Source organism: Oncorhynchus masou, chromosome 21 (genome assembly GCF_036934945.1).
Source record: "Oncorhynchus masou masou isolate Uvic2021 chromosome 21, UVic_Omas_1.1, whole genome shotgun sequence".
Lineage (NCBI taxonomy): Eukaryota > Metazoa > Chordata > Actinopteri > Salmoniformes > Salmonidae > Oncorhynchus > Oncorhynchus masou.
The window spans coordinates 53840248-53858222 of NC_088232.1; the positions used below are offsets into that span (position 1 = coordinate 53840248).

The window sequence follows — 17975 nt, forward strand, 5'->3', positions numbered from 1 at the left end:
CTAGAGTAGCCTCAACAGTCTGGTGAGTAGTTGACTCAAAAAGAGAAAGCTCATGATGGGTATAGGGGAAATTCAACTATCATGTCGTAGCCTAAACCTATGGATGTTACATTGAGCTGGGTGAATGGAATATGAATGATAATGTAATAGAAGGCCATGCTTATAAAAAAAATATATTTAAAAAAACGAATTGGCCTCCCTCATTTTCAACGTCACCAACCGCCACTGGAACGTATTGTAGGTAACACTACCTTTTAAAGAGTTAGTTAAAATGTCTACTTTTGGTTTCCTTTCAATATATTTCCTACCTTTTTTTAAAGCAGTGTGTGGACAAGAAACGGGCTTCCATAGGGATTCTTTGGTTTTGTCAAACAAACCACTGCAACAACAACAATAAACACCGCAACAACAACAATAAACACTGCAACTACAACAACAAACACTGCAACTACAACAATAAACACTGCAACAACAACAATAAACACTGCAACAACAACAATAAACACTGCAACAACAACAATAAACACTGCAACAACAACAATGAACACTGTAACAACAACAACAATGAACACTGCAACAACAACAACAATGAACACTGCAACAACAACAATAAACATTGCAACAACAACAATAAACACTGCAACTACAACAATAAACACTGCAACAACAACAATAAACACCGCAACAACAACAATAAACACGGCAACAACAACAATAAACACGGCAACAACAACAATAAACACTGCAACTACAACAATACACACTGCAACTACAACAATAAACACTACAACTACAACCATCTGCAACAACAACAATAAACACTGCAACAACAACAATAAACACTGCAACAACAACAACAATAAATACTGCAACAACAACAATAAACACTGCAACAACAACAATAAACACTGCAACAACAACAATAAACACTGCAACAACAACAATGAACACTGCAACAACAACAACAATGAACACTGCAACAACAATGAACACTGCAACAACAACAATAAACATTGCAACAACAACAATAAACACTGCAACAACAACAACAAACACTGCAACAACAACAATAAACACTGCAACAACAACAATAAATACTGCAACAACAATAACAAACAATGCAACAACAACACTGCAACAACAACAATAAACACGGCAACAACAACTTTTCGCTCAAAACAAAATAAAGACGATAGTTGATCGTCATGATTAGCGTTCGCATTTCAAGTTCGGAATCTGCCGTTATTAACTTTTACGTCTGACTATTTCCAGTCATGTTCCTGCCAAAGAAGACCAAAGACAAAGATGTGGAGTCTAAGAGCCAGGTGATCGATGGCATCAGTCGACTGATCTGCACTGCCAAGCACCAGCAGACCATGCTGAGGGGTAAGACTCCTCCCTAAGACTCCTCCCTAAGACTCCTCCCTAAGACTCCTCCCTAAGACTCCTCCCTAAGACTCCTTCCTACCTCCTAAGACTCCTTCCTAAGACTCCTTCCTAAGACTCCTCCCTAAGACTCCTCCCTAAGACTCCTTCCTACCTCCTAAGAACCCTCCCTAAGACTCCTCCCTAAGACTCCTCCCTAAGACTCCTCCCTAAGACTCCTCCCTAAGACTCCTCCCTAAGACTCCCTCCCTAAGACTCCCTCCCTAAGACTCCCTCCCTAAGACTCCTCCCTAAGACTCCTCCCTAAGACTCCTCCCTAAGACTCCCTCCCTAAGACTCCCTCCCTAAGACTCCCTCCCTAAGACTCCCTCCCTAAGACTCCCTCCCTAAGACTCCTCCCTAAGACTCCTTCCTACCTCCTAAGACTCCCTCCCTAAGACTCCCTCCCTAAGACTCCCTCCCTAAGACTCCTCCCTACCTCCTAAGGTTGTAAAATTCTGGTCACTTTCCCAGGTTTTCCAGAAATCCTGGTTGGATGCCAGGAGGGAATAAGCAGGAAATCTGGGAAATTTGGGGAAAGTTACTGTAATTTTGCTGCCCTCCTACCTCCATGTTGTGTCCTCTTTTCACCCATCATAGAGTAAGGGTCTGCAACTGGCGGCCCACGGGCCACATTTTGCCCCTTGTATTAGTGAGCCTGGTATTACATGAATTATGAAGAACTACTAATTCAACAAGTAAAGTTTTTGATTTTTTATTCTCTCTTTTCTTCCAGTGCTGATTGACGGCGTGGAGTGGAATGATGTCAAGTTTTTCCAGTTGGCGGCACAGTGGTCGTCACACGTCAAACATTTCCCCATCGGGATCTTTGGACACACTAAAGGGCCTTACTAGCAGGCCCCGCAGGCAGCAACTAGAACTAGTATCCATAGCGACCGTTGCCACAGTAGCGACCGTTGCCACAGTAGCGATCCGTTGCCACAGTAGCGACCGTTGCCACAGTAGCGACCGTTGCCACAGTAGCGACCGTTGCCACAGTAGCGACCGTTGCCACAGTAGCGACCGTTACAATAGACACTCATCTGGAACTGAGGACGACGCCCCCGCTCTCATGTGCCAATAGCCTTTAACCTCCCAGCTCCGGGCTTTGCACTGCCCCGCCCCCCCAGTCTGCACTGCCCCCCCCCCACCCGCACATCATAGCCTGGTCCCAGGTCTGTTTGTGTTGTCTTGTCAACGATTTGCTTGACAATGACCTTAGGAGTTGGCAAGACAGCACAAACAGATCTGGGACCCAATGTCTTAATTTAAGCTCCAGTTTTCCCTTGTGTTTTATGTTAATACGTTTCTGTGTGGGTTTTTTTCTTCTGTATGTATTATATTATATTATTATTATATTATTATTATATTATAAACCTTCCCGAGGCAAGGCTGTCAAGGAGACATTTTGTTTTCTCACCAAGCTTTAAAAAAAAAAAAACCTGCTGATGTTTTGGAGAAAAAAAACGAGCAGAAACCTAATGAAATAATAATTTGATAAATTAACTCATTAACTCCTAAAAAGCGAGTGCTGAACTTTTCGGCCCCCTCCCTCTCTTTTTTTTTTATGTGGCGAAGATGGATTGTTTCAAACACTTTGCCCGGCACAAATTAGCTAGATAACTCTTTGTTAAGATCACTTCGTAACCAAAGGCCCTGAAATGGCTGGTGGAGAAGGGAGGATGGAGGATGGAGGGTGGTAGAGGATGACAACACAGAAGAGATTACTTATCTTGTAAGGCTGGAAGAAGGATCTGGATCCTCAAATGACATGACTTTAAGCCTAGACAGCCCTAGTCCTGGGGTGTATTCACTAGGAACTAAATAGAAACAAACGGAACGGAGAGGGACCTACCTGAATTTGTCCAACAGGAACTTTTGTTTTCATAACAAAACATTCTCCATTGTGAAACTTTTTTGCTACAGTGTGCACTAATGAATACTCCCCTAATGACAGTGGCTCCTGTTATAGCCGGCCACTGAGACTCTCTGCACTCATCGGATGTAGCCGGCCACTGAAACCCTCTGCACTCATCGGATGTAGCCGGCCACTGAAACCCTCTGCACTCATCGGATGTAGCCGGCCACTGAGACCCTCTGCACTCATCGGATGTAGCCGGCCACTGAGACCCTCTGCACTCATCGGATGTAGCCGGCCACTGAAACCCTCTGCACTCATCGGATGTAGCCGGCCACTGAAACCCTCTGCACTCATCGGATGTAGCCGGCCACTGAGACCCTCTGCACTCATCGGATGTAGCCGGCCACTGAGACCCTCTGCACTCATCGGATGTAGCCGGCCACTGAGACTCTCTGCACTCATCGGATGTAGCCGGCCACTGAGACCCTCTGCACTCATCGGATGTAGCCGGCCACTGAAACCCTCTGCACACATCGGATGTACCGGCCACTGAAACCCTCTGCACTCATCGGATGTAGCCGGCCACTGAGACCCTCTGCACTCATCGGATGTAGCCGGCCACTGAGACCCTCTGCACTCATCGGATGTAGCCGGCCACTGAGACCCTCTGCACTCATCGGATGTAGCCGGCCACTGAGACCCTCTGCACTCATCGGATGTAGCGGCCACTGAGACCCTCTGCACTCATCGGATGTAGCCGGCCACTGAGACCCTCTGCACTCATCGGATGTAGCCGGCCACTGAGACCCTCTGCACTCAATGTAAACTGAAACCCTCTGCACTCATCGGATGTAGCCGGCCACTGAGACCCTCTGCACTCATGGATGTAGCCGGCCACTGAACCCTCTGCACTCATCGGATGCCGGCCACTGAAACCCTCTGCACTCATCGGATGTAGCCGGCCACTGAAACCCTCTGCACTCATCGGATGTAGCCGGCCACTGAGACCCTCTGCACTCATCGGATGTAGCCGGCCACTGAGACCCTCTGCACTCATCGGATGTAGCCGGCCACTGAGACCCTCTGCACTCATCGGATGTCGACTGAAATGTGCAATAGAATTAGCCTGAAATCCAGACCTGTTTTGTGCTAACATTCCACATCTTGTACTCCATGTCATATGTTTGGCAATCACAAGGAGTGTCATGATGGCACAAACAGACAGGTACCAGGCTACGATATACTATATACGTCCTGTACATCCAATCATTTAAATGTAAATGCAACTCATCATTGAGATGGCACTGACCCTGCAATGACAAATGGTTGATGCATATCTTGCACTCTATCCTGTTCCCTTTCTCTCTGTATCCTGTCCCCTTTCTCTCTCTATCCTGTCCCCTTTCTATCCTGTCCCCTCTCTCTATCCCGTCCCCTTTCTATCCTGTCCCCTCTCTCTATCCTGTCCCCTCTCTATCCTGTCCCCTTTCTATCCTGTCCCCTCTCTCTCTATCCTGTCCCCTTTCTATCCTGTCCCCTTTCTATCCTGTTCCCTTTCTCTCTGTATCCTGTCCCCTTTCTCTCTCTATCCTGTCCCCTTTCTATCCTGTCCCCTTTCTCTCTCTATCCTGTCCCCTTTCTATCCTGTCCCCTCTCTCTAACCCGTCCCCTTTCTATCCTGTCCCCTCTCTCTCTATCCTGTCCCCTCTCTCTCTATCCTGTCCCCTTTCTATCCTGTCCCCTCTCTCTATCCTGTCCCCTTTCTATCCTGTCCCTTCTCTCTCTATCCTGTCCTCTCTCTTTCCCTCTCCCTCTCCCCTCTCTCGCTCTTTCCCTCTCCCCCTCTCTCTTCCCTCTCCCCCTCTCTCTCCCCCTCTCTCTCCCTTTTGCTCTCTCCCTCTTCCCCCTCTCTCTCTTACCCTCTTCCCCTCCCTCTCTCTTACCCTCTTCCCCTCCCTCTCTCTTTCCCTCTTCCCCTCCCTCTCTTTCCCTCTTCCCCTCCCTCTCTTTCCCTCTTCCTCCCTCCCCTTCTCCCCCTCTCCCCTCTCCTTCGCTCTCATTCCATCCATCCTTCTACCCTATCCTGTTTCTCACAACAACCAAGACCACACTCCTCCCGACACTCCACACACCTTCTGTCAGAATACTAGACCTACATTTAAACTTCAACTCACTCATTATCGGAGTCATATATCTACAGAGATGGGACATTGAGGTTTCTGCATTTTACATAACATGGCTGCCATAGAATGTTGTAGCGTCATCTCCCGATTCTAACATGACACAGATAATTTTTAAACAATGATATGTCACGGAATGTCTCGATATTTAGAACAATAATTCAACCTTCTAAAAGTTGTCCCAACTCCACATATATATGTCTCTGCTCATTTGTTAAGAACCTCAACGCATTTCATAGGCATCGCTTGCGGTGCGGTTTTGGAAATATAAGGGCCTTATCTTTCATATCGGTGAGAAATAATTATAAAAAAAAAAAAAAAGGTTAAATTGATACACATCTTTAAAGGGTTAGTTTGCCCACGCGGCCATATCTAACCTGCTAGAAATGTGTTGTCACTGAAAAATACTGTTGCTGCAACTGTCTTAAAATCAGTTGAAACAGTGTACAGTAAGTAGAGGGATTTATGTTTCTAGAACCGTATCGCAATTGAGAATCAATTCACGTTTAGATGGGGGTATTTATTTGCCTGTTTTCGGTTGCCAGAGAAAGTCGACCTTTTCCCAAAAACACAGATTACATTTGCTGTGTGAAGCCTGCAATGATTTTCATGTTGAACTGGCAACTTGTCGTTCTTTCCTCTGCAAGGATATACGTGTTTTAAGTTCTGTACTATAAATATATCCTGTTTATCTTGGAAAAGTGGATTGTATTGAATGTAGGGTTCCCTTAATTAAAATATGTAGCCTATTGTTAAAAAGACTACCACTGTAACCCTACTGTTGGGGATAATAAAACTAGACTCTAAAATGTCTGCTTTTGATTGACTTAATGTGATATTAAACTTTTGTTATTATTTGTGGGTTTTTTTTTTCTAGGTGCAAATTTCAAGTGACAGCTAACCTAAATGTATTATGGGGAGGACAACTTTGCCTAAGTTAACAAGCTAATTGATTGATTTGCTGGTCAGCTGGGGGGGGGGGGTTGATTTGCGGGTCAGCTGGGGGGTTGATTTGGGGTCAGCTGGGGGGTTGATTTGCGTCAGCTGGAGGGGTTGATTTGCGGGTCAGCTGGGGGGGGGTTGATTTGCTGGTCAGCTGGGGGGGGGGGGGATTTGCTGGTCAGCTGGGGGAGGGGGGTTGAGTTGCTGGTCAGCTGGGGGGGGTTTGATTTGCTGGTCAGCTGGGGGGGTTTGATTTGCTGGTCAGCTGGGGGGTTGATTTGCTGGTCAGCTGGGGGGTTGATTTGCTGGTCAGCTGGGGGGTTGATTTGCGGGTCAGCTGGGGGGGGTTGATTTGCGGGTCAGCTGGGAAGGGGGTTGATTTGCGGGTCAGCTGGGGGTGTTGATTTGCTGGTCAGCTGGGGGGGTTGATTTGCTGGTCAGCTGGGGGGTTGATTTGCGGGTCAGCTGGTGGGGGTTTGATTTGCTGGTCAGCTGGGGGGGTTGATTTGCTGGTCAGCTGGGGGGTTGATTTGCTGGTCAGCTGGGGGTGGGTTGATTTGCGGTCAGCTGGGGGGTTAATTTGCGGGGCAGCTGGGGGGGGGATTGATTTGCTGGGCAGCTGGGGGGGGTAATTTACAGGTCAGCTGGGGGGTTAATTTGCAGGTCAGCTTGGGGTTGATTTGCAGGTCAGCTGGGGGGGTTGATTTGCGGGTCAGCTGGAGGGGGTTGATTTGCGGGTCAGCTGGAGGGGGTGATGATGATGTTTGTGTCAGGCAGATCGAGAAGCTTGCAGCAGAGCAGGAAGCGACTGCTACAGAGCGCGCGCGGGAGGGGGGACCTGCAATCAACGACGACATCAACAGCACTGCGGCTCGGGAAAGCTTCACCATCATGCAGCTTCGAGACAGAACGATTGCAGATATACACTTCTATAATAGCTGGATATAATCGTGTGGCTGTGCATTGTGCAACATTTTTAAATCAAATAAAAATCCAAATTGGATGAGGAATCGCAAACTGGCTAGTCTAACTGCTCCAGGAAAAATGAAGGAAGTGAAGGGTTGCGGTATGCGATCCTCCGTGGGCTTTCTGTCCCAGAGAAGGCTCTTCGGTAACCCGCTGATGAAGGAAGAATTTCAGAGACTCCGGTTGGCAGGATGCACGAGCCTTTACAAGAAAGACATGCTGGGACACTTCGGGTGTGTAAACGCCATAGAGTTTTCCAACAATGGAGGAGAATACCTTGTGTCCGGTAAGTTAGCAGCTGTAGATCATCCTCTAGTTAGCATAGTTGTTAGCCTAGCAGCTACTGTGTTGTTGACAGATTATAGCTAACTAGCTAAACTTGCACGTCAGTTTACAAGCTTAGTTGGCTGGTCGAGTCATCATATGCACATTTTGACTCTCTAGTCATCCATTTCCCCCCTAAATTTAATTTGTCAATTACGAGCAAGGAAAATAATGAGATGTGCAGGTCATGTTTAAATAGGTAAAATAATTTTGGCTATCTAGGTTAGCATGCTATCCAGCTGACAGAACTAGCGAGCTACACAGTTCTGCATTCCTGCCCCTTCCTTTTGATATAGACTGACATTAGGTACCGGTAGCTAACTAGTTATCGATTTAATAACATTATATAGTTAGCTAACTATACAACTTTTAACCAGTCTTTTTGACTACTCCAGTTTTGGTGTAGAATAGGGAGAGTTTGGATTTAGAAGAGTAATGACTGGTGTGTTTCACTGCTGGTGGGCCTTGCAAGCTGAGTAAGCCCTTCAGAGCAGTGGAGAACAACTTGGCCTGTGTTTACAATGTCTTGTCTGTCCACCCATCTCTTTCGATCTCTGTTCTCTTTTGTGCTCTCTCTCTGACTCTCTCCTTCCCTCTCTTTCTTGCTCTCTCCCCTGCCTTACCCTCCCCATCTCTCTCCTCCCCATCTCCCTCCTTCCCTCTCTTTCCCTCTCTCCTTCCCATCTCCCTCCTTCCCTCTCTCCCTCCTTCCCATCTCCCTCCTTCCCCCTCTCCCATCTCCCTCCCTCCTTCCCATCTCCCTCCTTCCCTCTCTCCCCCATCTCCCTCCTTCCCTCTCTCCTTCCCATCTCCCTCCTTCCTTCCCATCCCCATCTCCCTCCTTCCCTCTCTCCTTCCCATCTCCCTCCTTCCCATCTCCCTCCCCCCATCTCCCCCCCATCTCCCTCCTTCCCTCTCTCCTTCCCATCTCCCTCCCCATCTCCCTCCTTCCCTCTCTCCTCCCCATCTCCCTCCTTCCCTCGCTCCTCCCCATCTCCCTCCTTCCCTTCTCCTTCCCATCTCCCTCCTTCCCATCTCCCTCCTTCCCTCTCTCCTTCCCATCTCCCTCCTTCCCTCTCTCCTTCCCATCTCCCTCCTTCCCATCTCCCTCCTTCTCTCTCTCCTTCCCATCTCCCTCCTTCCCTCTCTCCTTCCCTGCCACAGGAGGGGATGACCGCAGGGTGTTACTATGGAACATGGAGAGAGCACTTCCCATCTCCCTCCTCCCCAAGCCTCTCCCTCTGAAGGGAGAACATCTCCTCCTTCATCTTCTGTCTGGCATTTGACAGCTCCAACAAAAGGGTCTCCTTTTCCCTCCCCATCAGTCCTAATCTGTCCCATCTCCCTCAGTTTCATTAGTTCCCTGCACAGGGTAGGAATTCAGACAGCAGGGTTTTACTTATGGAACATGGAGGGTTTTAGAGCACTTCAGACAGCAGGGTTTTAGTTAGCACAGGGTAGCCTTCAAACTGACAGGGTAGAACACCTCTCCAACATCTTCTGTCTGGCATTTGACAGCACCAACAAAAGGGTGTTTTCTGGGGGTCAGTTAATCTGTCATTCAATCAGTTTCATTAGTTAGCACAGGGTAGGAATTCAGACAGCAGGGTTTTAGTTAGCATAGGGTAGGAATTCAGACAGCACAGGGTAGGAATTCAGACAGCACAGGGTAGGAATTCAGACAGCACAGGGTAGGAATTCAGACAGCAGGGTTTTAGTTAGCACAGGGTAGGAATTCAGACAGCAGGGTTTAGTTAGCACAGGGTAGGAATTAAGACAGCAGGGTTTTAGTTAGCACAGGGTAGGAATTCAGTCAGCAGGCTTTTAGTTAGCACAGTGTAGGAATTCAGACAGCAGGGTTTTTCCTGGATCTAAATGGGGCTTAGGTGGTGGGTGTGGTGGGGGCGTGGCCAATGGTGCATCGCTGACTGTACATTTTAGAGGCCCTCCTGTTGGCTGCAGAGGAAACATATATCTAGGTCGAAACCACATTTTCTTCCCTGCGACACTTTCCCATGACTTATGCTGTCTGAGTGACTCAAACATAACACGATCATGTCGACAATTTTTTCCCCCCATACACATTTTTTAACATATGCAGCCCCGAAAAAAACACACAGGCCACCCACCCAAGACTTTTCTATGCAGGGAAAAACCCTGGACTTGAGTGATGAAATCACGGTTTGAGAGACGATCTGTGGGCTGTGGCTACGAACCGGGTTCCAGATCTGTTTGTTGTCTTGACAACTTCTTGTCACGCATGCGAAGACAACGTTCTTAAGGTACCTTGGGATTGGGACACGCCACTGTTAAAATGTCCTTCCCTCCGAAAAGGCAGCATTCTGGCCGATTGGAACACAGCCGTTGTCATGGCAAACACTGACCGACACATTGACCTGTTTGCCATAGCAATGACATATGTGTTTGGCACAAACAGACCTGGGCCTTAGGCTAGGTGACTACTGCTAGCTATCCTGGGTTAGTGGTTCACTTGTTCTGTAGAGGGCTTGAGTTACCTGACCTCGGCTGTTTATAGAAAGTTATGTTCGGAGACCCCCCCCCACCCCATTAGAATTGACAGCTAACACCATACGTGACCCATCCAAAAAGCTGTGCCGAATCGTTTTGTCTTAACCCCGTAAAGTTGATTATATTTGTTGTGTTATGAGTAATATCACATATGGCAATGAAGAAACATGCAGTTGTTGACGTAAAGTATGTTGTGTGTGTGTGTGTGTGTAGTTACTGGAAAAGCATTGCTTCAAAAATCAAGCCTATCGTCTATGAGTTGTCCTTCCTGACCTAGCTCCCCTACTTCCTTTTTGAAATGTAGTGTTCCTGTCGGGATTCGTTTTGGCACGCGCTACCCCCTTTTCATTCATATGTTTTATTTGTCTCTTGTCTCAAAGGCAACGATGAACAAGTCATCCTTCACGATGTAGAACGGTGAGTATGTTTATTTAATTATTCGTTCATTTATTTACTTCGGCCCGTCACTTCTTTAGGATTATAGGCCATTTTTGACCACTCCTCTCCATCGCGGACTGTTCTGGGCAGTCTTCTCCAGCTCCTTCTATATGGGCAGGGTAGTCTAGTGTTTAGAGTGTTGGACTAGTAACCGAAAGGTTGCAAGATCGAATCCCCGAGCTGACAAGGTTACTAATCTGTCGTTCCGACCCTGAACAAGGCAGTTAACCCGCTGTTCCTAGGCCGTCATTGTAAATAAGAATTTGTTCTCAACTGACTCGCCTGGTTAAATGAAGGTACAAACATGGCGTGTCGGTCCTCCTTGTATCTGCTGCAGACTCCTATTCTCTTCAATGCTTTTCAATTAGAATAATGTGGAGTTTGGTTTTACTTTGTGAATTGAAATGGAATTGACCCCAACCCAGCTCGTCATTTAGCTGCAGGTTAATGTAATGGGGTGGTGGGGGCGTGGCCAATAGGGGCGTGGCCAACGGTGCATGGTTAATGTAATGGGGCTTAGGTGGTGGGCGTGGCTGGGGGCGTGGCCAATGGTGCATGGTTAATGTACAATGACATTACAACTTCTCTCTGCCGGCGAGACGTTAATGCAGACATCTGTTCCCATAGCAACGATAGATTACCACTTAGAATTTCAAAACATTTCTTCATTCTAAGCGGAATGTCAGTACGAACACATGGACATTGGAACGTAATTATTTTTTTCAAATAGCATGTAAAGATGTCTTGTTGCAGAGGTGAGACATCTTGTTGTTTTTTTTTTATAAAAACCAAAATGACATTTCAATACAGCTGTATTCTGTTTCCCCTCCAGAGGCGAGACTCTGAACGTGTTCCTTCACGACGATGCAGTGTACGGCCTGTCGGTCAGCCCCGTTAACGACAACGTGTTCGCCAGCTCCTCTGACGACGGACGGGTCCTCATCTGGGACACACGGGAGCGGCCACACGGAGGTACTTAACGTGCATGCTTGCATACATGTACAGCGCATTCGGAAAGTATTCAGACCCCTTCCCTTTTTCCACATTTTGTTACGTGACAGCCTTATTCTACAATGGATTAAATAACAAAAATATCCTCATCAATCTACACACAATACCCCATAATGACATCACAATACCCCATAATGACATCACAATACCCCATAATGACATCACCATACCCCATAATGACATCACCATACCCCATAATGACATCACGATGCCCCATAATGACATCACGATACCCCATAATGACATCACGATACCCCATAATGACATCACGATACCCCATAATGACATCACGATACCCCATAATGACATCACGATACCCCATAATGACATCACGATGCCCCATAATGACATCACGATACCCCATAATGACATCACGATACCCCATAATGACATCACGATGCCCCATAATGACATCACGATGCCATACATCACGATGCCCCATAATGACACCACCATACCCCATAATGACACCACCATACCCCATAATGACATCACCATACCCCATAATGATATCACCATACCCCATAATGACATCACAATACCCCATAATGACATCACCATACCCCATAATGACATCACCATACCCCATAATGACACCACCATACCCCATAATGACACCACCATACCCCATAATGACATCACAATACCCCATAATTGACATCACAATACCCCATAATGACAAAGTGAAAACAGATTTAATAGAAATGTTGGCAAATGTGTATATATATGACAACTTATTGACATAACTATTCAGGCCCTTTGCTCTGAGACTTGAAAATTGAGCTCAGGTGCATCCTGTTTCCATTGATCATCCTTGAGATGTTTCTACAACTTGACTGGAGTCCACCTGTGGTAAATTCAATTGATTGGACATGATTTGGAAAGACATACACCTGTCTATATAAGGTCCCACAGTTGACAGTTCATGTCAGAGCAAATACCAAGCCATGAGGTCGAAGATTTGTCCGTAGAGCTCAGCGACAGGATTGTGTCGAGGCACAGATCTGGGGAAGGGTACCAAAACATTTCTGCAGCATTGAAGGTCCAAGAACACAGTGGACTCCATCATTCTTAAATGAAAGAAGTTTGGAACCACCAAGACTCTTCCTAGAGCTGGCCACCCGGCCAAACTGAGCAATTGGGGGAGAAGGACCGTGGTCTGGGAGATGACCAAGAACCCGATGGTCACTCTGACAGAGCTCCAGAGGTCCTCTGTGGAGATGGGAGAACATTCCAGAAGGAAAACCATCTCTGCAGCACTCCACCAATCAGGCCTTTATGGTAGAGTGGCCAGAAGGAAGCCACTCCTCAGTAAAAGGCACATGACAGTCCGCTTGGAGTTCGACAAAAGCCACCTAAAGACTCTCAGGCCATATGAAACAATATTTTCTGGTTTGATGAAACTAAAATTGAACTCTTTTGCCCGACTGTCAAGTGTCACATCTGGCAGAAACCTGGCAAACTCCAAGCGGGTGGTCTCCCAGAGGAAAACCCTGGAACGAGTAGGCCTGTCCAAACCTTTGATTGGTACTGTATATACATACAGTACATACCTAATTTACCCTACTACACCATTTACATGTGGTTACAAATGACTTTCAGATGAACAAGTTCATCTCTGAACAGTGGCGTTTTAAACATCGAGGGGTAACACGATGATACCAGGATGTAACCGACACGATGCGTTCAAGGGGATTTGACTCGGTGATTCTGCGCACACAGTGTATTGCTCAGTTCCTTTCCTGTCAAACTGTGCCCTATTGACCCACTTCCATACTGTTCGTCTCGAAGCAGACAGTCGGTCGCGTTTTTTGAAGAAGATCAGGGCTGGTTTCCTGTTAGGACCCAGATTAACCTTCTCCTGGACTAGAACGTATGCCCTTAAGGGAGACTCCGTTTGATATAGCTTTTAGTCCAGGAATAGGCTTAATCTGTGTCCGGAAACCAGCGTCAAATTAAAGGAGTCTTAATCTGGGGTACTTCCCAGGTACTTCCTGTATTCATTGTAATTCTTTAACTGGTAGACCTATATCATGAGACCGATCTCAGTGTATTACAGTATATACAACATATTGCATTATAGGCTTCCTACCATCAATAACCATTAGATAAAACATTTTATTGTAGTTTGTGCTTCAAGAGCGGAATCTGACCATACATAATGTCCTCCTGTGTTCTAGAGCCCTGAATATTTACAACAGCAGACTGTTTCAGAGTATTACTGTATATAAAGCTATATTTTCAGAGTATTACTGTATATAAAGCTATAGTTTCAGAGTATTACTGTATATAAAGCTACATTTTCAGAGTATTACTGTATATAAAGCTATAGTTTCAGAGTATCACTGTATATAAAGCTATAGTTTCAGAGTATTACTGTATATACAGCTTTGTTTTCAGAGTATTACTGTATATAAAGCTTTGTTTTCAGAGTATTACTGTATATAAAGCTTTGTTTTCAGAGTATTACTGTATATAAAGCTACATTTTCAGAGTATTACTGTATATAAAGTTACATTTTCAGAGTATTACTGTATATAAAGCTTTGTTTTCAGAGTATTACTGTATATAAAGCTATAGTTTCAGAGTATTACTGTATATAAAGCTACATTTTCAGAGTATTACTGTATATAAAGCTTTGTTTCAGAGTATTACTGTTTTTAAAGCTACATTTTCAGAGTATTACTGTATATAAAGCTACATTTTCAGAGTATTACTGTATATAAAGCTTTGTTTCAGAGTATTACTGTATATAAAGCTACATTTTCTGAGTATTACTGTATATAAAGCTATAGTTTCTGAGTATTACTGTATATACAGCTATAGTTTCAGAGTATTACTGTATATACAGCTATAGTTTCAGAGTATTACTGTATATAAAGCTACATTTTCAGAGTATTACTGTATATAAAGCTATAGTTTCAGAGTATTACTGTATATAAAGCTTTGTTTTCAGAGTATTACTGTATATAAAGCTACATTTTCAGAGTATTACTGTATATAAAGCTATAGTTTCAGAGTATTACTGTATATAAAGCTACATTTTCAGAGTATTACTGTATATAAAGCTACATTTTCAGAGTATTACTGTATATAAAGCTACAGTTTCAGAGTATTACTGTATATAAAGCTACATTTTCAGAGTATTACTGTATATAAAGCTACAGTTTACTGTATATAAAGTTTTCATTACTGTATATAAAGCTTTAGTTTCAGAGTTACTGTATATAAAGCTATAGTTTCAGAGTATTACTGTATATAAAGCTTTGTTTTCAGAGTGTTACTGTATATAAAGCTATAGTTTCAGAGTATTACTGTATATAAAGCTATAGTTTCAGAGTATTACTGTATATAAAGCTATAGTTTCAGAGTATTACTGTATATACAGCTTTGTTTTCAGAGTATTACTGTATATACAGCTATAGTTTCAGAGTATTACTGTATATAAAGCTATAGTTTCAGAGTATTACTGTATATACAGCTTTGTTTTCAGAGTGTTACTGTATATAAAGCTATAGTTTCAGAGTATTACTGTATATAAAGCTACAGTTTCAGAGTATTACTGTATATAAAGCTACATTTTCAGAGTATTACTGTATATACAGCTTTGTTTTCAGAGTATTACTGTATATAAAGCTATAGTTTCAGAGTATTACTGTATATAAAGCTATAGTTTCAGAGTATTACTGTATATAAAGCTATAGTTTCAGAGTATTACTGTATATAAAGCTATAGTTTCAGTGTATTATTGTATATAAAGGTATATTTTCAGTGTATTACAGTATATGAAACATGCAATAGGCTTCCCCTTGATCAATAACCATGTCATCAGAGTTAAATCCATGTCCTTCCCGGTGTGTTTCAGAGCCCTTCTGTCTGGCCAACTACCCGTCAGCCTTCCACAGTGTGATGTTCAACCCGGCAGAGCCCCGACTGCTGGCTACAGCCAACTCCAAGGAGGGGGTGGGGCTGTGGGACATCCGCAAACCTCGCACGTGAGACAACATGGCCGCCGTTAACTGTCACTCTCAGAAACTTCGGCACCTTTTTTTTTTCACTCTTTAACTCTTGAGAACTTTCAGGCTGTAATCCAGCGTCTGTCTGACCGGGTTTGTCCACCAGAGGGCGCTTTTGTTTTTATTATTGAGTCATTGCTTCTAGTGTTGCAACGGTATACACCCGTGCCACAGTAAAATCATGATACCAACATTTTACAACACCTTAGTACCCGTTTCATGTGTTACTACCAACTTTTTCCAGCCCTACCGATCTAAAGAACCTGCTGGGACTCGTTATGAACTGTTAATTAAGTCTGTTGTGTTTTATAGAGTCAGTTGAATATAAGCGAACGGCCTAGTCTCTTGTATGAGCCGGTCCAATAATATCCACAGCACTTTCGTGCTTATATCACGTGTGGCAGCTACTCATGAGATGTGCTTCAAAAGTATGATTCATATAGGCCCCATGTTCCCCTAACTATATATAAAATAATATATATCTTTCTGGTGCTCCTGAAATTCTATTTGGTGCGTAACGTTTTAGAAGTTGGGAGGTGTGTGTGTGTGTGTGTGTGTGTGAGAGAGGTGAGAGGTGTGTGGGAGTGGTGTGTGTGTGGGAGTGGTGTGGGAGTGGTGTGTGTGTGAGAGGTGTGTGTGTGTGAGAGGTGTGTGTGTGAGAGGTGTGTGTGTGTGTGTGAGAGGTGGAGCTGACCATACAACACTGAAATGGTTTTTATCAATCACATTGATAAATCCCTTTTTACATCATCAGCTGAGTGCTTTAAAAAAAACAGTCAGCCGTGACCCCAAACGAGCCAGACCTTTCCTTTCTAATACACCTCTCATTTCTCTTTCCTTGTCTCTCCATCTCTCTCTCTCTGTCTCTCTCTCTGTTTCTCTGTTTCTCTCTGTCTCTCTCTCTCCGTCTCTGTCTCTCTGTCTGTGTGTCTCTTTCTCTGTCACTGTCTCTGTCTGTGTCTCTCTCTCTCTCTCTGTCTCTCTCTCTCCTCCCGTCCCTCTCCCAGTTCTCTGTCTCTCCGCGTTCTCTGCTGCGGTACGGTGGTAGCATGTCCCTGCAGAGTGCCATGTCGGTGCGTTTTAACAGCGCAGGGACCCAGCTCCTGGCCCTGCGTCGCAGGCTACCCCCGGTCCTCTACGAGCTACACTCTCGCCTACCCAGCTTCCAGTTCGACAACCAGGGCTACTTCAACTCCTGTACCATGAAGAGCTGCTGCTTCGCTGGAGACAAGGATCAGGTGAGGTAAACCCTGTCGTTCGGGTAAGAAGGTGTCTGAGGTACTGGATCGGGCCTGGCGCCGACGGTCAAAGCCGCACAAAGTTGCTTAGGTCACTCGTTTTGCCCATTCTAATATTTTCTATAGCAAGCCACACTCTTTAGGAAGGGGATGGTGTACCTAATATTTAGACCGGTGAGCTGTGTGTGTGTATACACTACTTGACCAAAAGTATGTGGACAGCCGCTTGTAGAACATCTCAGTCCAAAATCATGGGCATTAATATGGAGTTGGTCCCCCCTTTGCTGCTATAACAGCCTCCACTCTTCTGGGAAGGCTTTCCACTAGATGTTGGAACATTGCTGCTATAACAGCCTCCACTCTTCTGGGAAGGCTTTCCACTAGTTGTTTGAACATTGCTGCTATAACAGCCTCCACTCTTCTGGGAAGGCTTTCCACTAGATGTTGGAACATTGCTGCTATAACAGCCTCCACTCTTCTGGGAAGGCTTTCCACTAGATGTTGGAACATTGCTGCTATAACAGCCTCCACTCTTCTGGGAAGGCTTTCCACTAGATGTAGGAACATTGCTGCTATAACAGCCTCCACTCTTCTGGGAAGGCTTTCCACTAGATGTTGGAACATTGCTGCTATAACAGCCTCCACTCTTCTGGGAAGGCTTTCCACTAGATGTTGGAACATTGCTGCAGTAACAGCCTCCACTCTTCTGGGAAGGCTTTCCACTAGATGTAGGAACATTGCTGCTATAACAGCCTCCACTCTTCTGGGAAGGCTTTCCACTAGATGTTGGAACATTGCTGCTATAACAGCCTCCACTCTTCTGGGAAGGCTTTCCACTAGATGTTGGAACATTGCTACTACAACAGCCTCCACTGTTCTGGGAAGGCTTTTCGCCAAATGTTGGAACATTGCTGTTATAACAGCCTCCACTCTTCTGGGAAGGCTTTCCCCTAGACGTTGGAACATTGCTGCTATAACAGCCTCCACTCTTCTGGGAAGGCTTTCCACGAGATGTTGGAACATTGCTACTACAACAGCCTCCACT

General features: G+C 45.2%; 2 protein-coding genes across 2 annotated transcripts in view; both read left to right on the forward strand.

The window, feature by feature from the left end:
* Positions 1–3582, forward strand: part of pacs2 (phosphofurin acidic cluster sorting protein 2) — a 129108-nt gene extending 125526 nt beyond the window's left edge. Inside the window, 2 exon segments of the mRNA XM_064928782.1 lie at positions 1273–1386; positions 2162–3582. Coding sequence (XP_064784854.1) covers positions 1273–1386; positions 2162–2280 — 233 coding nt within the window. The 3' untranslated portion in view covers positions 2281–3582.
* Positions 3583–7208: 3626 nt separating this feature from the next.
* Positions 7209–17250, forward strand: LOC135508532 (DDB1- and CUL4-associated factor 5-like). The gene is made up of 7 exons (XM_064928784.1): positions 7209–7660; positions 8863–8952; positions 9183–9242; positions 10608–10644; positions 11498–11637; positions 15542–15671; positions 16717–17250. Exons 1-7 carry the CDS (start codon positions 7411–7413, stop codon positions 16937–16939), a joined length of 930 nt encoding a protein of 309 aa, XP_064784856.1. The 5' UTR covers positions 7209–7410; the 3' UTR covers positions 16940–17250.
* The last annotated feature ends 725 nt before the right edge of the window (positions 17251–17975 follow it).